The 25,131-nt window shown below is 37.8% G+C and overlaps 1 protein-coding gene across 1 annotated transcript in view; it reads left to right on the forward strand.

Moving 5' to 3' along the window:
• The window catches only part of PPIL4 (peptidylprolyl isomerase like 4), a 32,875-nt gene extending 22,795 nt beyond the window's left edge, over positions 1 to 10,080 (forward strand). The window contains exons 12-13 of the mRNA XM_036871664.1: positions 4,015 to 4,162; positions 9,560 to 10,080. Coding sequence (XP_036727559.1) covers positions 4,015 to 4,162; positions 9,560 to 9,811 — 400 coding nt within the window. The 3' untranslated portion in view covers positions 9,812 to 10,080. The remainder of the gene's footprint in view (positions 1 to 4,014; positions 4,163 to 9,559) is intronic.
• Positions 10,081 to 25,131: the final 15,051 nt, after the last annotated feature.

Raw genomic sequence — 25,131 nt, forward strand, 5'->3', positions numbered from 1 at the left:
TCTTTTGTGATTCTTTCTCGTAAGTAGTTTCTTGTTTCCTAGTTTCTGTTGGTGTTTTAGGGATTCTGTTTACCCATACTATATAGACATTTTTTTTCCAAGTATTCATCAGGAAAGATGAATATCAGGTTGACCTGTTAAATATTTTTTATTGTATTGGCTGTCTAATGCACAAAGCATTGTAAGGTGTTAGAGTTGGATAAAGTCTGGAGTATACTGACATAATCAGCATGAAAAGAGGCTTTCACATACAGACAAACCAAACAGTAAACTAAGATTGGTCTGAAAACATGGGCATTAGAGGGGGTATGATTGAAATCTTAGAATCATAAAAGGTGTGGATGGAATACACTTGAGATTTATTCACCAAATCTTTGAAATTAAATTGAGGCCAACCACTAGAAACTGCAACTGGAAGAAGGGAAGTGTGTAGGACAAATGAAAGGAAGGTCAGCTGCGTAGTATAAAGTAGAAGGAGGCATCTTCCCCGCATAGCGGGTGTTCAGGCTGAAAAGGAAGGATACCTAGTATTAAAGTGTTTTAAATTCAAGATGATAGATTACTGAGAGTTAAGAAAGGAACTCGGTGTGTTTGAGAATCAGTCTGTAGGCCAGTGCTGTCTAAGGGGACTTCCTGCAGTGATAGAAATGTGCTGTGTCTCCACTGTCCAGTATGGCTGCTAACCACATGTGGTTATCGAGCGTGTGAAATGGACTGAGGAACTGGATTTTAAAACTTGTTTAATTTTAATTAATTTAAATTTAAACCACTACCCATGGCTAGTATTGAACAGTGCTGCTTTTAACCTTTTGAAGTTGATGGAGAAGACAGGCATGTCCTGGTGCAAACCACTATTCATTATTCACAAACAGCATACTGAACAAGAGAAAGGAATTCATGAATCTGACCCAGTAGGATGATCTTTACATTCCTGGTAATTGATAGGTTTCATTTTAGCAAGTCATTTGTAATCTACAAATTATAGGTACAATTATAGAGGGACAGAACATATGTCTTCATATGTAGCACATATATATATATTTTCACATACATTATTACCATGGTGAAGAAAGGGGATTCTGATGATAATCTAAGTACAGATAAGTCAATTAGAAAGACATGGGATGTACTTTATAGGTCATGAGAGAGAAGGTGCTGTTAAACTATTAATAAGATTCAAAAATAGAAGTAGAAGAGAGAAGTTTAACTTGGCTGCACTAGACCTCAGGGAAGTAATTGGGGAAAAGAGGACAGGGAGATCACAAAGTAGGATTTTGGAGAGATTTGACATCTTCTAAAAGTCTTGATTGTAGTGGTGAGTAGAAGATAGTGGATGAGCAAGGAAGGAAGAGATACCGCAAGTGTCTTGGTGGTATTACAAGTAATCAGCCGATATTATTTGGCATCTGTTACATTCCCAGTGAAGTTTCTCAATGAAATGTAGCCCCTGGACCTGAAAGACATTAAGAACAGACATTAAATAATCACCATTAATTAAATATGTCTAGAGTGTTGCAGAGAAGTGCATTTGTGGGATATGGGACTCATAATAGAGGTAAGGGGTCAGAGGATCCTCAAGTAATACTATAAGTAGTGACATTAAAGCTACAGCTTGAATATGGGGGGAGAGGAGGGCTGAGGTGGGATATTATCAATATTTTCTTTATCTGTGATCCATTAAATACAGTTTACATCTTGACTCAGTACAGTCCAAGTATAATCATTCTCACACACACACACACATAATTGAAACAACAGTGTTATAAGATAATATTTTCATTAGATGCCATGTACTCTATTTTCTAGTCTATGTTATTTTAAAATGCTGGCTTTTGGTGACCCACTAACTGGATTTTACACCCCATTGATGGATTATGATCAGTAGTTTGAAACACTCTGAAGCTCCGAAGCACTTTTTAAAAATAGTTTATTATTATTTTAAATATTTATTTATTTATTTATGGCTGTGTTGGGTCTTCGTTGCTGCGTGCGGGCTTTCTCTAGTTGCAGCGAGCGGGGGCTACTCTTCGTTGCAGTGCACGGGCTTCTCATCGCGGTGGCTTCTCTTGTTGTGGAGCACGGGCTCTAGGCGCGCGGGCTTCAGTAGTTGTGGCACACGGGCCCAATTGTTCCGTGGCATGTGGGATCTTCCCAGACTAGGGCTCGAATCCGTGTCCCGTGCATTGGCAGGCGGATTCTTAACCACTGCGTCACCAGGGAAGCCCACTCTGAAGCACTTTGGCCAGGGAGCAGCATGTGTAGAGCAAACACTGAGGTGGAATCATAGGCAAGGACTGTTGAATTTGTATCTGGAGAAGGAGACCATCCAGAAGGTACTGTGGAAACACTGCAACATGGTATAAAGGAGAAAAGAAGTTGGAGATAGTGGAGCAATAATAGGATGGTACAGGCTGATTAGCTGTCCTTAGCCGTCTTGTGAAGAGCCAGACGTTGCAGCGTTTTCCTACTGCACGAGACATCGCTGAGGAAGCGTAGAGCTGTGGCATGTGAAACCCTAGTCCTGAGGGAAGTGTGTCTACTGTTACTCTAGTCCCACACGCCACTAAAATAGCTGTGTGTTCTGGGCTTCCTCCTAGTCTTTCTTTTGAAAACCACTATTCTAGTCCTTGTCAGCCTTCCTCAGAATCTGTTTTAGAGTTTAAGATTATCTTTAGAAGAGGGTCTAATAGTCTTACATTTTCTCTTATTCTAAGACATAGTATATTAAACACTTACTTCTGAATTGAAACATATATTATTACAATTTTTATAACATTTATGTGAAATTTAAAAATGATTCGCTCATAGTTCTACTGCCTAGGCAAATGATACTTTTTATTTCTCCTTGTTCCTCTCAAGCCTTGATCTTTTATAAAGCTTTATAGAGTTATAATCACTGTGTGGTATATACAGTTTTTGCTTCAAGCTTTTTCCACTTTTAATTTTTTATAAACACCATTCCAGGTTATTTAATAGCATTCATTTGTCATTGTTAATAACTTCATTTACAGTAATATATCAGTTGAAATACCCTGATGTATTTAAGTATATCTTTATTACTAGGCTGTTTATTGTTCTTAGTTTCTGTTATTAAAAATAATCCTAAAAAAAAATAATCCTGTTATGTATACAATAGGCCCTCTGTATCTGCAGGTTCCGCATCCATGTAGATGGAAAATATTCAGGAAAAATATTCCAGAAAGTTCCAAAAAGCAAAACTTCAATTTGCCGTGCAGGCAGCTATTTACTAGCATTTATGTTGTATTTACAGCTGTTTACATAGCATTTACATTGTGTTAAGTTTTTAAGTAATGAGATGATTTGAAGTATGAAGGAGGATGTGTGTAGGTTATATGCAAACACCATGCCATTTATATAAAGGACTTGAGCATCTGCAGCTTTTGGTATCCTCAGGGGATCCTGGAGCAAATCCCCTGTGGATAATGAGGGACAGCTGTGCTTGTGTTCATTTAACTTACTGTTATTTTATTTTTTATAAATTCTTATTTGAATTTAAACATGATAACTATTGATATGCATTGCTAAATTTTCTCCTATAGGACTGAACTAATTTACACTCAAAAGAAGAGTCACACGAGTGTCTTTTTCATCTGTACAGCTTCTCTGGCATTGGGGTTTATAATGTCTTAATTTTTTCTAGTTAAAAATGTGCCTCATTTTCTAAGTTTAAGTTTTTCATTATTGACAAATATGCTTCCTTATTTTTTATGCTACTTATAGTTTTCATTTTTTTTTTTTACTCTCTATATTTTTGGCCCACTTACCAATTTATAACCGTTTATTTAAGACAAGTGTTCTTTCCGTTTTTCCTGACTCTCTAATGAAGTAAAATGTGAATTAGTTTTGTTTTAGAAATATACTCTATGCTTCTGAGATGCTTCTTGCTTTAAAAAGTTATCTTTAACCTCATGGCCTCCTTTGTTTACCAGATTCTTATGTTTTGATGTATTACCGGTGTCATTTCTCACGTTTGTCCTTAACTAGCTGCTGCAGTGCAAAATATGATCTTATACTAGATGAGCAGGCAGAAGACTCAAAGTCAAGTTTCTCACACACAAGTAAAAAACACAAGAAGAAAACCCGCCACTGCTCTGAAGAAAAAGAAGATGAGGACTATATGCCAGTCAAAAATACAAATCAGGTACTGACTGATGTTCAGACTTAGCCATAGAGAAATAAATATTTCATCCCTTTGTAAATTACATCTTAATTTAGGAGATAAGGGTATAGTCCTGATCAGGGATGGATGTGTTTCTAACTCTTAAGATGTAGAATGGCTTCACTAGGGCAATGGACTGTAATTTTCAAGAATATATATAACAGATTATAAAAGATTGTTTTTGAAATAACTTAATGTATCATATAGTTCCACATTGTGAAACAAGAGTGATTTTCATACCTGTGGACACTCACTTATTCCCATCAAAAACAAGTGTGGTTATGGTAAAAAAGTTCTTCTAATGGATCGTGTTAATTTATCACCAAGTGTTACGTACAGCACTTACAGCTCTTGAGGTTTTAGGACCTGAAAAACGTTTATGCCCTTCAATATGGTATATATGAAATAAAAGCAGCACTAATAATTAGCTTGATCATCCCCAGAGCTTTCCTGAACAATACATTTTCTAAGGCAATGATAATAAAAATTCCCCAAAGAAAATTAATTATAAAGAGAAGAAATCATTTCCAGCCTGCATTTTGGCTCTCAGTTAAATGAAAAGCAGATTACGTTATATTCCCTTACTATGGTTTTTGCCACGTAAGGACATTTGAACCTGGGCCCTGGTAGACGAGGAGGCTTTCAGTTGGCAGAGGGGACTCAAGACGGTGAGAATGTTAAGCAAAGACACTGAGATGGAGAGATGTAGTGTGACTGGCAAAGTAAAGGATTTGCTGTCAGAAAAGCTAGGTTTAGATTTCTACATTGCTAATCATTGATGTGACCTCATCAAATTATTTAACTTTCTTGAGCCACAGTTTCCTCCTCTGTGAAATCGAGATAATATTTATTGTCCAGGCATGTTAAGATTAAGTGAAAAAAAAAAAAATGTGTGTGCACACATTTTCTACACTAGCTCTTACTATTATTTTTACAGTCAAATCGTGTTTTAAATCACTTGGAATAATTTCTCTCTGGTAAGGCCATTAACTGGATCCATATTTCAATTAACTTGTTCTTTTTGATGTTTAAGGATAGCTTAAAATTTTTTCTTTTGTTTCGTAATTTTAAAAATTAATTGTATTCCAAAGTAAAATCTACAAAATGGTACATATAGAAAACCTAGCTTCCATCCTTGTCCTTTCCCCCTTTTCTTCTTTCCCCAAAGGTAACCGTTTTATGTGTTTTATGATTTATTCTTCATTTTAAAAATTTTCAGCAAATGCATGTTTTATATATATTCTTAGCACCCTGTTTTCTAGACAGCCGATCTTCCTACTCCTTGCAGAGATCCAGCAGAGATCTATCTAATCTCTCTTCTTCCATAGCCCTTTTACTACTTGAAGAGTCCCATCATTTATGCCCTGCCCTCGGTTTTTAAGTTACATCCTTGTCAATCCTTCAAGTAATCCTCACATGAATCAGTAATAGTAACATCTCTGGTGTCCTTATAATGCGAGATGGATACTATTGTCTCCATTCACAGCAAAGAAAGTAAAGAATAAAGAGGTTCAGCCACTTGCCAGTGGTTTTACACAGCTAATAAGTAATGGAACCACAATTTAAATTTGGACTTGTACCCTTACTGCTGTTCCTCTTACTTGGAATATATTTCTGTCAGTTTCTTTTCTAAATCTTCTTACCTGGAATATATTCCTGTCAGCAGTTTTCCTTCCTAACTCCAGTTGTTAATTCTAATATAATTTGTCTCATAGTATAATATTCCAGTGTCATCCAATAGGAACATCTCCCTCTTAGTTTTTATACTCTATTAATTTAGCCGAAGATCACCCCAACATCTTTTTTAATGGTGGCTGTACCACACTTCTGTGACTATTTAGCAGGTTTCCCACTAAAACCCCTTAATCCCCCCAGTTAGCTACAGCTCCTCAGCCTGCGCTTGTATGTGGATTCCTCGATGAGTTTGGGCCCGAAACACACATTGGTGTCTTTGAGATGATCAGACGTCTTAAAAAATTCCAAAGACTGGCTGCATTTTGAGTCTGTGGTTCCCACCCTTGCACGCCTGCCTTTCTGTGAATCTTTTATCTTGCTGTTTGATTACTTAAAACTTTACAGTAGCAGTAGCAGATGTCTTTCTCTTTCTGCAATAATATTCTAACTTTATCTCTCCCTTCGAAGTGTATTAAAGCAGTTGTTTCTGATTTTGTACTTTGATTTAATAATATAGCTGTACTAATTTTCTCTTCTTTCTAATAAAATAGCATCCATTTTTAAGATTTCAGTGGGCCCGGTTTTTTTCTGTTATTCTGCTTTTTATCCTTTTGATTTTAATCTCAAAAATGTAATCGTTAAAGGGAATTTTCAGTGCTAGGTAATTTTCAGGTATAGCTCAAATTTTCCTGTTTGGTGGTGTTTTGCTTGGTGAGCTTAGTTTCCTAAGAATGTTTTAACTTACTTCTTCAAGTGCTTTGTTTTTTATTGAATGACAGCCTTACTGTTCAATTCGAAATCTCTGTTTAATTTTTCCACCACATGTCTTAATTCCAGAGATGGTTACTGTGTTCTTGAGGTTTGAGTTTTACTGGGGTTACAGGAAATGAGTACTCAGCCGTGGGCTGCCTGGCTGAGAAGTCCTCAGGCTACTTGCCTGTCCTCCTCTGTGGTTTCGTAGGTGTTCAGTATTCTTATAATTTGGGACTCTGTTTTTGTTGTCATTTTAATCATTTAATATTATTTTAGTGATTTAGGTGTAACTAAACCTCTGATTTACTCCCAGAGACCTCAGCAAGGACAGTTTTTGGTTGATTTTTTAATTTTTTGACTAGTAAACATGAAATTACTGGCTCGGTTAAGTTGAGTGCCTTAAATTGGCCATTTTATGGTGTTCTTTTTCTTTTTCTTTCTTTCTTTCTTTTTTTTTTTTTTCAGCTGCTTGTTGTTTAATCATCTTGTCTTATGTCTTAAATGTATAGAACAAATAGAATTTTTAAAAGTCCATACTGGAAAGGACTTAGAGCTCATGTGATTCGTTTCCCTCACCTTAGATATGAAGATCCTGACCCCACAAGCCCATGGGCCTTATAGTTTAGTGGGAGGACTGGAAGTTTAACATTTATTTTAATTCAGTTGGATGTGGTATTATTTTTTTCATTACTCTATACCACGCCCTTTTCAATTTTATATGTAGAGTTACTGATCAATCAAATAATTATCTCCAGCCTGTGGGGGTCTCCTGAGTCTCAGTTTCCTTATATCTGGAAGGAGGATAATACTGTACTCCAAAAGCACTTAGCACTGTGCAGGCACGTACTTAGATCTGTCCTAATACGGCTTCATCCAGATGCCTAAACTTTTCTCCTTCGTACGTACAGTACTCATTCTTCCGTGCTTTTCAGTTTTCACTTACACTCCTTGCATCAGCCTTCTTGAAGCCATTCCAAGCCCTAAGCCACTCATCCTTTGAGGCTCATCTCAAGTCCGTTATAACTTCTCTGTGAAACCTTCCCTGATGACTCTAACCTCAAGAGCATTTCTTGTTTGACACATCTCCTAAATGGCAAAGACCATGTGAACCTAGAGCTGCCCGACTTCAAAGCTTGCGTAGCTTTGAAAACTGTGCCAAGTAGGAGAGGTTTTTAAGGTTTCAGTCCATTTCAGATTTTCAGCTTACTCAGTTTTTTCAAAGAATTAAATACTGCGTGATCTTTTCTCTCTCTCTCTTATTTTAAACACTCAAAGCATTTAAGTGCCTGTTTGTATAATAATGTGCTGAAGACTTTATAGGATTATACATCAGCTAAAACAGTCTCTCCATTTAAAAAGTTTATTGCCTCAACTAGTACAGAAATAAGTACTAGGTGTACTGTCAGAATAGTACATAGATATTTACATTTTGTGTATGTTACAGGAAGCACAAAAAATTCTTTTATCTAAGGATGTCACATTTTGCTCAAAAATAGTTGATAAAAGATTAAGCTGAAATACCTCCTCATTTTCTACCTCCAGGACTCTTACAGAATGACAAGAACTATTGGTCTTGTGTGGGAAATGATGAGTCAGTTTATAGTGAGGTGTTCCGCAAACACTGTGGAACATAACAATCCTGTTAGGTCTGTTTTCACATACTGCAATCTCTGTGCCAGGCGTAATGTACAGTATCTAGAGAGTATGTGGAGTAATTGCGAATCATTTGCTTAAAACCCAGTCCTTCACCGTGGGTATTCATCACTTGGATTTTAAACCTTGATATTTACATCTACTATAATAATGTCTAAGGTGATAGAGTTGGGCACTTGGGAGTTCAGTCCTTAGAATTTTGCCTTTCTGTTGAGAAATCTTTTAAGAAAGTTGAATTTTATGAACTATTCTTGAAAGAGCATTGGCTCTGGTGTCTTTAGATTTCAGCCACTTGCGGAGGTACTCATTTTAATCAGGGATAAGACACGAGCAGAGATAGAATTGTTGTGTTGTAACTAGCCCTTTTTTGTATGGAAACGTTACTACTGCTCCTTAGTTACTGAGAATAGAACTAAATGTACCCACTTTGTTGTCTTTGGGGCAATGAATTATTTCAGTGTTTGTCAACTCATTTTAAAGAAATATGTCAATAATGATTTTAATAAAAACATTTATCAGCTTAATCTAAACCAGAAAATTTATTTAGAGATTTAGAGAGGAGCTGTTACAAAAAAATACTTGAAAAGTAATTGCTCAGCTGCGCGTCTGGAGCCCGTGCTCCGCAACAGGAGAGGCCGCGATAGTGAGAGGCCCGCGCACCGCAATGAAGAGTGGCCCCCACTCGCCACAACTGGAGAAAGCCCCTCGCACAGAAACAAAGACCCAACACAGCCAAAAATAAATAAATAAATTAAAAAAAAATAATAATAATTGCTCAGACCCAAGTATTCAGAATCTGTTTCCTCTCCTCTTTAGGCTGACTGACCTGTCTAAAACGTCTTCTGGCTATGTTATTTAAATGATGTCTTCTTTATAGGATTCTTATGGGGATTTTAGTAGTTTCATTGTAGATCAGCGATGGAACCACATTTCTGGGGAGTGGAGAGGGGGGAGGTGGAAATGTGACCGCACATAACCAGAATTCTTGGTATTGCAATTTCACCCTAAAGACTTCTTATTTCAATTGGGCTATTTCAGTTCCTTGTTTTTGGATCTGATCTTTCAGTTCAGCTGAAATAGTAAGTACAGAATAATGAGATCGATGAGAAAATGGTTAAATCTTTTTCTGGATTATTTTTGCTTTTTAACTTACAAGATTCTTGGCTTTAGTGGTAGCGTTCAAATTTGAGCTGTTAAAACTGCTTGCTAATGGAGGACCTGTCTAAGTTTTGTTGATAGTGTGTACAAAATGATTATTTTACTGATTCACTTATACCTCTCTCTTTATTCCTTTGACAGGATATCTACAGGGAAATGGGCTTTGGTCACTATGAAGAAGAAGAAAGTTGTTGGGAGAAGCAAAAGAGTGAAAAGAGAGACCGACCTCAAAACCGAAGTCGTAGCCGATCTCGAGAAAGGGATGGCCACTATAGTAATAGTCACAAATCCAAATACCAGACAGATCCCTATGAAAGAGAAAGGAGTAAAAAGAGAGAACGAAGCAGGAGTCCCAAGAAATCCAAAGATAAAGAAAAATCTAAGTACAGATGAAAGTTGAAGAATCAGACATGAGTGGCTAACATATTTGCTCTTGTATAACTTCGAGTACCAGACGTTCAGATTTTGTGTCAAAGCAGTTAAAGACACTGCCTGTTATTTTTTTTTCATAGTAGGATTATGGCCCTTTTAGATTAATACTGATTGTATAGGGCACTGAAAGAAATAAAGAATTGAACATTTTCTTTGTATACTTTTTTACACTAATTTTATTGTTATACATAAATAGTAGTCTTCATTTTTAAAGTCTTTCATATTTTTCAGTTTTTTTTTTTTTTTTTTTTTTTATTTTTATTTTTTTTTTTAATAAATTTATTTATTTATTTATTTTTGGCTGTGTTGGGTCTTCGTTTCTGTGCGAGGGCTTTCTCTAGTTGCGGCAAGCGGGGGCCACTCTTCATCGCGGTGCGCGGGCCTCTCACTATCGCGGCCTCTCTTGTTGCGGAGCACAGGCTCCAGACGCGCAGGCTCAGTCGTTGTGGCTCACGGGCTTAGTTGCTCCATGGCATGTGGGATCCTCCCAGACCAGGGCTCGAACCCGTGTCCCCTGCATTGGCAGGCAGATTCTTAACCACTGCGCCACCAGGGAAGCCCCAGTCTTTATTTTTAATGAAGTATTTCATGCCTACAAAAGTACACAAACGTGTATATATAAGGTATAAAGAATAATAAATACCTGCCATGTACCCATTGGCCAGCTTAGGAAATGAATATTACTGGCATTTGAAAAGTGCCCTCTCCTTCTCAAATAATTATTGTTCTGTATTTTGTGTTTGTCATTCTCTTGCTTGTTATTATAGTTTTACAACATATGTATGTATCCTTAAACGAAATGTTAAGTTTTGTATGTTTTTGAATTTTATATAAATGGTATAAAGTACGTTTACTTCTGTGACTTGCCTTTTTCAGCTTAGTGTTTTTTGAAAGTCATTCATTTTTATTGCTATATTATGAATAGACCATAATTTATCCATTCTTCTGTTGATGGATGTTTGGGGTTTGTTTTTGTTTCTGCTATTGCAAACAATGCTGCTATGAACATTCTTTATCTAGGAGTGATTTGCTTGGTCATGTGATATGGATATCTTCATCTTTATAAGATAATGCCAAGTTACATTCTGCAGTGGCTGTACCAATCATATCCCTACCAGCACTATATGAATTACCTTAGTTTCACAGCATTTCTAATACTTCTTAATTTCAGACTTCTTAATTTTGCCAATCCAGTGGCTGTTAAGTGGTATATTATTGTAGTTTGCAGCAAGAAGACTTCTATTACTCTTACATTTGTTCTTCTGTGTGAAACTTTGTTTTTCTTTTTCTTTTTCTTTAGTTGCTTTTAAGGTTTTCCTTGATCACTGCTGTTAAGCACTTTGATTATGATATGCTTGGTGTAGTTTTTTTTCCCCCCTTCATGTTTCTTCTGCTGGAGCTCTTTACCTGTAGATTTATGGTTTTCATCAAATTTGGAATTTTAGAGGCTTTTTCACTTTTTTTTTCTGTCTCTGTCCTTCATTTCTTTCCCTCTGGGACTCTAATTGTATGTTAGGCTACTTGAAACTGTCTCTTAGCACTCTGATGCTCTGTTTTGTTTTATTTTTTCTTTAAGTCTTTTTATTTATTTATTTATTTTTCTGTGTTCCAGATTGGTTTCCATTGCTATGTCCTCAAGTTCATTAATCTTTTCTCCTGAAGTATCTAATCTCTTGTCAATCCCGTCCAGTGTATTTTTTACCTCATACATTATATTTTTAATCTTTAGAAGTTCCATTTGGGTCTTTTTTATATCTTCCATGTCTCTCCTTCCAGACTCCTGCTTTCCTCTAGTTTTTGGAACATCTGACATACATTTATAATTACTGTTTTAATGTACTTGACCATTCTGTCATCTGTCATTTCTTGTCTGTTGCTATTGATTGATTTTTTTCCCCCTCATTATTGGGTTGTAATTTCCTTCTTTGCATGCCTGATAATTTTTGGATTTTACACTGTTGGGTGCTGGAGCTTTTTGTATTCCTTTAAATATGTTGAGTTTTGTTCTGGGACATAGTTATTTAGAAATAATTCGATCCTTTCATAGCTTGCTTTTATACTTAATGAGATAGGACCAGAACAGCCTTTAATCTAGGCTAATTTGGCTCACTACTGAGATAATACCCTTCTGAATAATCTTCCTTATGCATGGTTTACTATGAGATTTCTCCACTCTGGCTATTGAGAACGAGAACTATTCTGAGCCCTGTATGAACTTGAATTTTGCCACTTATTCTTTTCTGGTTCTTTCCCACCTTGGGGTAGTTTTCTGAAGTGCATACACTGATTAGCCGAAGCCTCAGGGGAACTCTCTGTAGATCTGGAATCCTCCCTCTGTAGCTCCTCTCTCCAGTACTCTACCCTACAGATTTTGCCTTGGCTCCCCTAAATGCTCTATCCAGAGACATGTCCAGGCTCTCCCTGCATTAAGCTTGGGCAGTGGTAGGACTGTCCCTGTTTGTTCTCGCCTCAAGAGCTACTGTCCTGCACGGTTGTCCAATGTCTGAAAAACTTTATTGTACATATTTTGTACGGGTGTTTTGTTCTTTAATGTGAGGTAGGGAAATCCTGCCCCTGTTACTCCATTTTGGCCAGACTGGGAGTCTCATTGTTTGAAATGTGCATTTCCTAAATTCTAACAAGGTTGAGCTGCTTTTCACGTATATTATATTCATTCCTGATTGCTCTCTGTGAAAAGCTTATTTCATGTCTTTTGCCCATTTTATATTACGTTGTTGCCTTTTTCTTATGTATTTCTTTAAGGAGTTAAAAAAAATAGATTGTGGATACTAGTCCATTTTTACTATTATATGTTGTAAACATTTTCTCTCAGTTTGTGGTTATTTTTTCACCTATTGATGCCCTTGGGAGGACACAAGTTGTAAATTCCCCCCAACTTTTTTCCCTCAACTTTTTAGTATGAAAAGTTTCATAACATGTGTAGCAACACAGAAACATAACGAACATCCATATATATTCCATCCAAATTAAACAGTAACTTTTGTTGTTGAACAATTTGAAAGTAAACTGAAAACATGATATTTCACCTTTCAGTATTTCACCATGCATTTTCTAAAAAGCAAGTGTCCTATATCACCACAATACTATTGTCACATTGAAAAAAACAGTAATCTCATAATATGTAATATATAGTATATACTCAAATTTCTCCCATTGTCCCAAGGATGTCATTTTTATGTGTTGGTTTGTTTTTAAACCCAGACTCAACCAAGCTTCATGCACTGCATGTTGTTTTTGTCATTTTATTCTCTTAATCTAAAAGAGTTTCCTACCCATCCATCCACCCCAACCACATGTTTTTTTAAATTTTTTTTATGACATTGACTTTTTGAAGAGTTCAGGCCAGTTGCTTTGTAGAATATTCCACGTTCTGGAATTATTCGACAGTATCTTCATGGTGTCCTCCATCCTTTCTACTTTCTGTAAGCTGTAAGTTAAGTCTTGATGTTTGATTGAAATTAGGTTATGCATTTTAGACAGAAATTTTTAAGTTTAATGTCAAATTTATTAGTCTTTCCCTGTGTGTTTTGTGCTTTTTGTATTTTGTTTAAGAAGTCCTTAATAAAGATATTCTCCCATATTCTAAAGGTTATAAAGCTTTGTTTTTTACATTTGACTTTAATCCATATTGAATTGTATGTGTGTATGTGTATGGTGTGATAATAGGAATTAAAATTCACTTTTTTTTCCCACTTAGGGATATAACCAACTGTCCAAAATCTATTATGAATGGTTCATCTATTCCCCATTGATCTGTCATATAAGTTTCTATATATATGTGGGTTTTGTTTCATGGGCTCTCTACTCCATTGGTTCATTGTTTATTCCAGCACTAATACTAAACATCTACATTTCTGTGGCTTTATAGGAAGTCTTGATATTTAAGTAACCGCCCCCCCCCACCCCAGCCATCTGTTTCATTAGGAGTACCATGGCTCTTTTCTTCTGTGCAATTTTGGAACCAACTTGTTAGGTTTCCCAAAAAATTCTGTTGGGACTTCAGCTGCATTTGCAATCAAACAGTAGATTAGTTTGTGGAAACATCTTCATAAACTTCCTATTCATAAAGATAGCATACCCCTCCATATAGTTCTTAGAAGTTTCCTTTTAAAACTTTTGAGCATCTTTTGTTAGATTTACTCCTAGCTTCCTTATCCTTTTTTTTTTTTTAGAAGAGTTATTTTATTTATCTTGTTTATTTATGTATTTATTTTTTTATGTATTTATCTATTTTTGGCTGTGTTGGGTCTTCGTTGCTGCACGTGGGCTTTCTCTAGTTGCGGCGAGTGGGGGCTTTTCTTCCATGCGGTGCGCGGGCTTCTCATTGCGGTGGCTTCTCTTTGCTGCAGAGTACGGGCTCTAGGCGTGCGGGCTTCAATAGTTGTGGCTCATGGGCTCTAGAGTGCAGGCTCAGTAGTTGTGGCACACGGGCTTCAGTAGTTGTGGCCCATGGGCTCTAGAGCGCAGGCTCAGTAGTTGTGGCACACGGGCTTAGTTGCTCCGAGGCATGTGGGATCTTCCCGGACCAGGGCTCGAACCCATGTCCTCTGCGTTGGCAGGCGGATTCTTAACCACTGTGCCACCAGGGATGTCCTAGCTTCTTTATCTTTTATGTTCTATTACAAATGATACCTTAAAACATTTTTTTTCTGTTTCCTGACCTAAGAAGTTTTATTTTTGACTACTCCTCTTATATCCAGCCGTTTTGCTAAAAGTCTTATATTTAAAATGTATAGGGTTTTCTTGTTTTTTTGGCCATGCCTTGTGGCATGTGGGATCTTAGTTCCCTGAACAGGGAGGGAACCTGCACCCACCCCCTGCACTGGAAGCACGGAGTCTTAACCACTGGACCACCAGGGAAGTCCTCTTGGGTCTTTTATGTGGACAATAAGTGATAGTGGTGTTCTTACAGTGCTTGCTGGCTAAAATTTCTACTACCGTGATAAAATTGGCCTGTAATCTTCCTTTTTTGTGTTGCTCTTGTCTGGATTTGATGTCCATGTTATAGAATAAGTTAGTGACTGTTATCTCTCTTTTTTTTCTATTGAAATAGAAGAGAAAGATTTAAATATCTCTTCCTTGAATATTGGATAGAGGGTGCCTATAAAATTGTCTGACATTTGTATTTCTTTTGCGAGAAAATTTAACTGATGATTAGATTTCAATGATTATAGAATTGTTAGCCTTTCTGTTTCTCTCAAGAGTTTAGTCAGATTGGGGTTGACATATATACACTAATATGTATAAAATAGATAACTAATAACCTGCTGTATAAAAAAATTTAAAAAAAAGTTCAGTCATTCTTGTTACTACATCTTTGTGTGAATTTGTCATTTTCATTGAAGTTTTAAATTTATTAACATGAAGATGCTCACAGTACACCTAGTAGAATTTTTACTACCCTTTTAATTTTGTCTTACTTGGTCCTGATGTTTTAGCGTGTCCCAGAAACAGCATATAGCAAATTGGATTATATTTAATCTAATTTTAACCTTAACTGATGAGTTTAGTCCTGATTATTTACTGATATATTTGGATTTATTCCTATCACCTTATTTTGTGCTTTTTTTTTTTTTTGGTTTTTGTTTTCCCTTCATTTTCCTTTGGATTAATTTAAAACATTAAAAAAAGAAAATCTAGGGACTTCCTGGTGGCACAGTGGTTAAGAATCTGCCTGCCAATGCAGGGAACATGGGTTCGAGCCCCGGTCCGGAAAGATCCCACATTCCGCGGAGCAACTAAGCCCATGCGTCACAACTACTGAGCCTGCACTCTAGAGCCCGCGAGCCACAACTACTGAAGCCCGCGCGCCTAAAGCCTGTGCTCTGCAACAAGCGAAGCCACCGCAATGAGAAGCCTGCACACCACAATGAAGCGTAGCCACTGCTCGCCGCAACTAGAGAAAGCCCACGTGCAGCAACGAAGACCCAAAGCAGCCAGAAGTAAATAAATAAATAAATAAATAAAATCTACCCTCCTCCCCCTCATCTTCTTTGTTTTGGGAAATTGCTTCTGAATTTACCATTCATACTTAAAATGTAATGGTAATATCTTCACCTTCCTCTCTAATTGAAGATCTTAGAAATCTTTTAAGTTTCAATAACCCCTCTTCCAACTTTTGTGCTATAATCCTCCAGTGTTTTAGTCTAAGCTTGTGATTTTTAACCTTAGAAATTAGACCTTATTGTTATTACTCTTTTTATACAGGTAATTGTTAGATTTACCCATGTGTTAATCATTTCTTTACTCACCATTCTTGCATCTCAGATCTTCCACATAGGATGTAATTTTCCTTCTTTCTGAAACATGACATTTGATATTTCTTCAGTGACGGTCTGTTGATGGTGAACCCTTAGTTTCTGCTTATCAAAAATGTTTTTAGTTCACCTTTGTTCTTTAAAGTTGATTTTCTACATACACAATTTTAAGTGGACAGTTATTTTTTTCTCAGCACTTTGAAGATGTTCTACTATCTTTCGTTATTGCTGTGGAGAAGCCCATTATTATTCCTAATGTCATTACTTTGGAGGTAATGTGTCTTTTCTTTCTGGTTGCTTTTGTTGCTATTGTTGTTATAGTTAGTACAAATAGTCTACTGAACTGCACTGAGAAGATTGCATCTACATAAGCATAAGTTGTAACATTTCACAACTTCTAAAAAGAATGTCAACAATTATAGTGGTCTATAATCACATTTAAGAAGCATATGCAACCATTTCTAAAGAAATGCTTTAACATTGTTATATTTGTTGTTATTAAACTTTTCATGTTGTAGATTCACATGCAATTGTAAGAAATAAACAGAGACGCTTGTACCCTTCACTCAGTTTCTCCCAATGGTAACATCTTGTAAAACTGTAGTACATGGACTTCCCCGACAGTCCAGTCGTTAAGACTCCGTGGTTCCACTGCAGGGGGCACAGGTTCGATCCCTGGTCAGGGAACTAAGATCCCACATGCCTCACAACACAGCCAAAAAACAAACAAACAAACAAACAAACAAAAAACCCAAAAAAACTCTGTAGTACAATATCACAACCAGGATATCGACACTGACACAGTGAAGACACAGAATATTCCCATTACTACAAGGGTCCCTCCAGTTGCCCTTTTATAGCCACACCCATTGCCCTGCCTCTCCTAGTACCTCCTTAACCTCTGGCAACCAATTAATCTGTTTTCAATTTCTGTAATTTTGTCATGTCAAGAATTTTATATAAATGGAATTACACAGTGTGTATTCATTTGAGATTGGCTTCTTTGTCATTCAGCCTAATTCTCCAGAGATTCTTACAGGTTGTTGCATGTATCAATAGTTAATTTGTTTTTATGGCCAGTAGTGTTTCCTGTTATGGATGTACCACAGTTTAACCATTCACCCACTGAAGGACAGTAGATTATTCACAGTTTGGGGCTATAATGGATAAAGCTGCTATTGATTTTTGTGTGAACAGGAATCTTCATTTCTCTTGGGTAAATGCCCAGGAGTGCAATTGCTGAATCATATAGTAATTGCTTGCATAACTTTTTAAGAAACTGCTAAACTGTTTTCCAGAGTGGTCATAGCATTTTACATTTCCAGTGTACGGGTGATCCAGTTTCTCTGCATCATTGCCTATTTGGTGTTTTCACTATGTTTTATTTTAGCCATCTGGTAGATGTATAATGATATCTCACTGTGGTTTTAATTTGCATTACCCTAATTGCTAATGATGTTGAACATCTTTTCATGTACTCATTTTGTCATCTTCATATATCCCCTTTGGTGAAATGTCTCTTCATGTTTTTTTGCCAATTTCTAATTGGATTTTTTTACTTTTAAGTTTTGAGAGTTCTTTGTATATTCTAGATACTAGGTATTTGTTGGGTATGTTGTTTGCAAATACTTTCTCCCAGCGTATTGCTTGTTTTTTCATCCTGTTAACAGGGTCTTTGCAGAACAAAAGATTTTAGTTTTATTCAAGTTCAGTTTATCAATTTTTCCTTTTATGGACCGTGCTTTTGGTGTCAAGAATAAGAATTGTCTAGCCCTGGATCCTGAAGTTTTTCTCCTACCTTTCTTTTTCTAAAAGCTTTGTAGTTTTAAAATTGAAGTCTGTGATCCATTTTGAGTTAATTTTTGAGTAAGATGTAATACTTAGGTTGAGGTTCTTTTATGGATATCCACTCACTCCAGCATGATTTGTTGAAAAGGCTCTGGCAACTTTTAAAGGTTTTTCTTTGTCTTCGGTATTCTAGAGTTTCACTATGATGTGTCTAGGTATGGATTTGTTTTATTTATCATTCTTGGTATATAATTTCTATGTTTGATGGCTTCATACTTTTCACCATTCTGGAAACTTCTCTACCACAATATTGCCTCTCCTCTATTCATTCTATTCTTTCTTTTTGCAATTCCAATCAGTTTTTTGTTAAACCTTCTCATTCAGTTCTTTGAATCTTAACTCTCATTTTCCATATGGTGTTTTCTGAATAATTTCTTCAGGTCTATATTCCAGGTCACTCATTCTTTCTTTCTTCTTATAAACCTAATCGTCTATTTAATTCATCCAATGAATTTTTGATTTCAGTGATTCATTTTTAGAAGTCCCATTTAATTCTTTTTCAAATTTGTATGGTTATTTTTATTTATTTATTTTGATAAGTAAGAAGTGGATTTATTTAGAGAGAAACACATTCCACAGACAGAGTGTGGGCCATCCCAGAAGGTGAGAAAGGCCTGTATGGTTATTTGAAATTTTCCTTGCTTATTTATTTCCATTCTGTTTTATTTCCATGGTTACTTAATATTGTGTTTTTGACAATTCCAATATCTAAATTTTTTGAGAATTTGAATCTTTAGTTCTTTTCTGCTAACTTGTGCATAGTGGATTATTTCGTGTGTTTCTGATTTTTTTTAAAATGGGGGATACATAATTTGGGACTCCCAAGGTATCTAAATTGAGGATGCTTTTCTCCACAGAAGATTTATGTTTGTTTTTTAGGCTCCAGGTGATGCTCTCACCTGGGGCCATTTTAATTTCTTGGCTTACTATTTCCATGTGCATACATAGTGTACTTTTGAACCACAGAATATAGTGAGAGGTTACAAAATATTAGGGAAGATAAGTCTATTATTAGGATCTCTCCCCATCTCCATCATTGCAGAGCTGGGAAAATGCCTGCAGATTTTTTTTTTTCTTTCTCGCCTAGTCCTTCTCTGATGGTGAGCGCTTCTAATCTCCTGGCTTCATGTGAAAATCTTAGATTCAGTTCCTGAACTTTCTTTCAAGCCTAAAGCCTAGTCTTCATCAATGTCTGTCATCACTGTGGCCTGAGGCTGTTAGTCCCCAAAGCTCTACATCTAGGGCTGGTGGTTTGCTTACCATTTTGTTCACATATTTTTGATCTTGAGGAGTTTCCCCAACTTTCTTACAATCTCATCAACGCGTTTAAAGTATGACTGCTGTAACTTATCTGGATTTCTCTGGCATGTGGCTGTTTTACAAGGAGTAGGGAGAGGGGAATGCGAGTGCTTGCAGCTCAGAATACCCAGTCCACCACACTGCTAAGCGCAGACGTCTCTCCGCTAGCATACAGAATCCTTAGCCACCAATAGGAGGAAACTGTAATGCCATTACATAAGAAACTATCACCCTGAATATAGAAAAATAAGTATTGTCCACGCAGAAGATTCTAAAATGTGGTTTGAAAGATGAATGAGCAAGAGAGAAATGATGGTTGACTGTGACAGGAGTCATGAGAAGAAATAACTTACTGATAACTAAAACTTGAATTCAATAGATTCAGTGGGAAGAATAAAAGTAGTAAAAATTTCTGAACCTATTGTTTCAAGGAAAAACTATCCTTAATTTCAATAGCTGATATCTTAGGTATGAAAGACTCTAGTTTTAACAAAGTTGTATGTATGGAGACACTGAGTCCTATTAATCAGAAAGTGTTTTTAATGGTGATGACCTCTAATTACAGTGTCCATCAAGTCTCCTTGACTAGATACAGGGCAGCCATGGTGCTATGTTACTATTACTAACATGTAGGGTAAAGTGACCATGTTTCCTCCTTCTTCTGTTTTGCTTCTCTAGGTTTTAGGCGAACTCTTAAAACCAGGCTCCAGTAATATCTTACTTTTGCTTAAAAAAAAAAAAAGTGAGCCATAGGTATATATTTTTATCTTTAAGAGGAAAAAAATAGTTATTTTGGGACAAAATTGCTCATTCCTTGTAACTTTGCTGTAAAGTTTCAGGTTTGATCTCCCTTACCAGTTGAATTTTCAAAGATTTTGATCAGAACTATTAAAGGCTAAAAGAAGAGAAACTTTAAATAGGTCCATACTTTCACAAACGTCTTTTAGTAAATTGGTTGCTTTTTATTACTGAAAGATATATTTCATACCTATGTTTTCCACTCATCACAAAAAATTTTTAATCTCGAATATGACATTTCTTACCCACCTAGATGGAGTCACAAAGAATGCAGTATAGATAGTAAAATCGAAATCACAGAAGACTTACCTTTCAGTAGCTGTTGCTATGAAACCATGTTTTGATGGGAAATTTTAGAGAAGCTTGTGCTTCCTGTTGTTAAATGATAGAATATGGAGATCCCCTTAATTTTCAAAATTGCCCTTTTTAAAAAGCAAGTAACCTCAATTATTCCTTCTAATGGGACACTCTTTGTTCTTACCCTATCTTACCCACCCAGGACTGATAATTAGGTTTAATTTTATCTTTGCTTCCTCTCCTATTTCTTGTGCATTGAATGGGCAGATGGGCAGAGTTTATGAGAGATGTTTTATGTGCAATTACAAGGTTGTATTGCTATTATTTATTTTACCTAGGACACTAGGATGCTCAAGATACATAAAGAATTGAAAATATGGTAACTTACAAGTAAGAGAGCTTACATAAAATGAGAAGTTAGAAAAGTGCCTCTTTGTTGTTGTGAATCTAGAAAAAGACCACAATGACCTCTGGTTCCTGAAAAAGAGAAAAATTCTGTTTAATTTTGTTTCCTCCAGGCAGTGTGATCTGGTGGAGAGAGCTTGGGATCCCAAGTCAGGAAACAAGTCAAAAGGCAAGAGGTGGAGGGAGAGTAATATGGTGGTCTGACTAAAGCAGAGGGCTGTGAAGCAGAGAGCATGGAAAGCCAGGAGGAGATTAGGGAAGGGAGTGAGCTGAATGCAAAACTGGGAAGCTTGGACTTGATTTGCCAGGCAGTGGAAAAGTAGAACATATTCCTAACAAAGGAAGTGACACTGGGATAGTTGAAAAAGTTACTCTGGGAGTTGTGTATAGTTACTCAAGGGTTGGCACCAATTTCCTCAGATGGCACTGCATATGATTCATTTGTCGTCTATTGACACACAGCCCCCAATCCAGATTTACATCAAAGCAGGCTTCCCAGGGGAGACGATGTATATATGCTGACGCCTTCTGTGTTTGATATCCAAATTGGTGCAGATCGTGGAATGGGCCACCTAATAAAATTTGTAAAAGTCATACTATCTTGGCGACATAATCACTCATTGGGCATTATAGAAAACAATTCAAATATCTTTGGAACGGTGGTAGATGGACATGCTTTTAGTAAAACTTTGAGATGGTGTAGGGTCGGAATGGAGACCCCCTGGCTGAGGGGTGCTCACTTTGTACTGTGTTGGTGGGATGTGTGCGCAGGGCTAGCCTGGAATCATCCTGAGAACAGGCACCTTGTCAGATTCATCTCTGCACATCTGACACGCAGGAGAGTGCCTCACCTCAGTGGGAAACCAGCCCACAGATTCTGCGATCTCAGCAGATGGCAGTAATGTGTTTTTAACTTTAGCATAAGTGGTGTTTCATTATTATGTTGATAATTATCTACTACTCATTCTCTGAAAATTAACCAAAGACACACACTCATGGCCTTTTCCCCTAGCGTATGCTTATGGGAAAGAATGTGACAGGCCTCCCCGTAAAACCTGCTTGATCTTCAGGCTTGTCTAGATGTCTTCTCGCTGCACAGCCCCAGCGTGTGTAGGCACAGGCCTTGCTGCATCATGTGCAGACAGCCGCTCCTCGGCCGGCCAGCCCGCCCTTGGGCACTGGACTCAACTCTTCCCGCTACACAGGAAGGGTGTGCTTAGCTTAGTCAGTGGTTACCGCGGCTAAGAGCCCCGAGGGGAGCCGTTTTGGGGGTTAAGGGGTGTATTCGTTTCCTAGGGCTGCCATTACACATTACCACCAACTGGGTGGCTTAAAACAACAGAGGTTGATTCTCACAGTTCTGGAGGCTAGAAGTGCAAAGTCAAAGTGTCAGCTGGGCCGTGCTCCCTTTGAAGGACCTAGGGAAGAATCTTAACTTGCCTCTTCCTAGCTTCTGGTGCTTACAGCTGCATCGCTCCAATCTCTGCTTCTCTTCCCCTGGCCTTCCTCCCTGCAGCTCTTCTGTGTCTCTGTATCCAGATCTTTTCTCTTATAAAGACACTAGTCACTGGACGTAGCGGCCGCGCTCATCCAGTGCAACATCATCTTAGCTTGATTACATCTGCAAAGACCCTGTGTCCAAGTAAAGTCACGTTCACAGATATTGGAAGTGAGGACTTGAACATATCTTTTGGGGCGGGGCACAATTCAACCCACTGCAAGGAGTGAGGTGTTGCAAAGTTCAAGAAAAGCCTCTGCAGCACTTTGGCCAGAGGCCAGAAAAGATGCTGTTAAGAGAATACGGAGCTGAGCCTTAGAGCCCAAGTTTCTAGACGTAGAATGTGCTGCAGGTGTTCAAATGTGACCACTTATATCTGCTGTCATTAGCCCCAGAGTAATGCTTTATCTTTTTTAAAATAAATTTATTTATTTATTTATTTATTTATTTTTGGCTATGTTGGGTCTTCGTTTCTGTGCGAGGGCTTTCTCTAGTTGTGGCGAGCGGGGACCACTCTTCATCGTGGTGCGCGGGCCTCTCACTCTCGTGGCCTCTCCTGTTGCGGAGCACAGGCTCCAGACGCGCAGGCTCAGCAGTTGTGGCTCACGGGCCCAGTTGCTCCGCGGCATGTGGGATCTTCCCAGACCAGGGCTCGAACCCGTGTCCCCTGCATTGGCAGGCAGATTCTCAACCACTGTGCCACCAGGGAAGCCCAGTAATGCTTTATCTTAACACATGTACCGTCACTCATTCTATGCCCTTAACCTGGGTTCCTCTACCTGTTTCCCATAGACCTCACACCTTTTGATTCACGGTCTCTCTTCCTTGCAATGGCTAGAGTGTTAGACCATCTCATATTTCCCTCAAGGCTTTTTTGTGAGAGAACTACGGACTCCAGAAAAGGTGGGTTCCCCAGAGTCAACTGAAACTGAAACTGTGGTTGCAGCAGCTTCAGGGAGCTTTTCCAAAATGCCAACTTATTATAATTACATAGATGCAATCTCACGATCTAAGTAGAGACTGTCTCCAGGACCAAACACAAAGGCATTCGGGCCCTCAGTCAGCAACTCAGACACTAAACAATAGGGCAACGAATTCGGTAACCAAAGTTGGAGAAAGAGTAGGGTCAGTTGGACAGTGCCCTGGAAAACCGTTACTTTTCTTACTTCTGGTTGGTAAGAAGGTCTGAGATGCTTCAAAGATTAGAGGACCTTTGAAAGGCCAGGCTCTTCTCTTGATAACTTTGGGTACTCTGATACACTTGGTTTTCCCAACCTGGTAGCTTCATGACGGCCCAGAAATGGAAATCACGACAAAACAACCCATGGGTGAAAGAACATATTAATGATTCAATTAATTGTATTTTTAAAAATGAAAATGCTTCCTAAAAAAAAAAAAAAAAAAGCTTGTTAAGTTTTTCCTGAGCTGAGTTGTTTCCCCTTGAGCCCGAGCCTCAGCCACAGGGAGCTGGTCATGCTTCTTTTTTCTCTGAGCCTCTGCCTAGATTTCCCTCCATCTGGAATATCCCAGAGAACCCAGCCTTCTCTCGGGACACTCTGGCCTATCCTTCAAAGTCAAGCAAGCCACCCTCTCCCCCGCAAGACCTCCTCTGCCCCTCACGCAGTCAGTACTTCCTCTTTGATGGAACCTCTTGTCCAGCAGTTCTGAATCAGGGGCGATTTTACCCCCCAGGGGACACTTGACAATGTCTGGGCCCATTTTTAGTTGTCACCATGTGGAGGGTTGTGCTGCTGGTATCTAGTGGGTAGAGGCCAGATGAACGTCCTACCCTGCACAGGGCTGCACCCACAGCAAAGAATTATCCAGCCCATGACATCAATGGTGCCGAGGTTGCTTTAGTCTAACTCTGCTTCACACTAACATTGACAGTGTCTCTGTCATTCTTTGTTGACAGTCATGTCACTCAGGGGGCAGAAACTGTTTAGCTGGTGTTTATGTTCTCAGCCCGGTGCGTGGTGTGAAATGAAACTGAAATGAATTTAGCAATTTTTTTTTTTTTTAGCAGTGTTTTTATTGCCTTGATCCCTGCAGTTGTTTATGGTAACATCTCAGGTGGAACTCAAAGAAAGTGACACATAGATTTTATTTAATAACAAAAATTGTTTTAAATGCACAATTGTTTTAAATTAGATTATTGGGCTAAGCCAATAACAACTGAGGTTAGATTATTGGCTAAGCAATAGAACAATGACAGCGGCTTCCCCTCTTGCTTCTGGGTGGATAGTGGATGTACACTTCCCTGTTGATGACCCAGAGGGTTCTTCTACTTGTCTCTGTAACCCTCTGACAGTTTTGTGGTGTCCCCTGGGTGCTAGACTTTGCCATCCTAAGTTCTGGTAATCCTATCTTCATTAAAATTTGTGCTCATAATAATAACAGCTAACTATTAAGCACTTACTCTATGCCAAGCACTGTTCTAAGCACTCTATGTGCATTAATTAATTTAATTATCAGGATATCCTTGTGAGATAGGTGTAATTATTATCCCCATTTTACATATGAGGAAATGGAGGCACAGGGAGGTTGAATAATTTGCTCAAGGTCACACAGCTAGTAAGTGGCAGGGCAGCCTGACTTCAAGTTCATGACACCAAACTGCCTATCCTGATAAGCTTAGGGCTTTTCTCATACAATTTGTAAAAAAAAAAAAAATCCAGATCATGATAAAAGATCTGATTATAAAAAATAGAAACTTACAACTTTAGAGACAATATAGGAAAATATCTTTACAATCTCAGGACAAGGAAGGATTTCTTAAACAAGATTCAAGAAGCACAAATGATGAAGGAAAAGCCAGTAGATTTGACTACATGAAAGGAAAAATATCTGCAGGCCCC

Source organism: Balaenoptera musculus, chromosome 12, assembly GCF_009873245.2.
Source record: "Balaenoptera musculus isolate JJ_BM4_2016_0621 chromosome 12, mBalMus1.pri.v3, whole genome shotgun sequence".
NCBI lineage: Eukaryota > Metazoa > Chordata > Mammalia > Artiodactyla > Balaenopteridae > Balaenoptera > Balaenoptera musculus.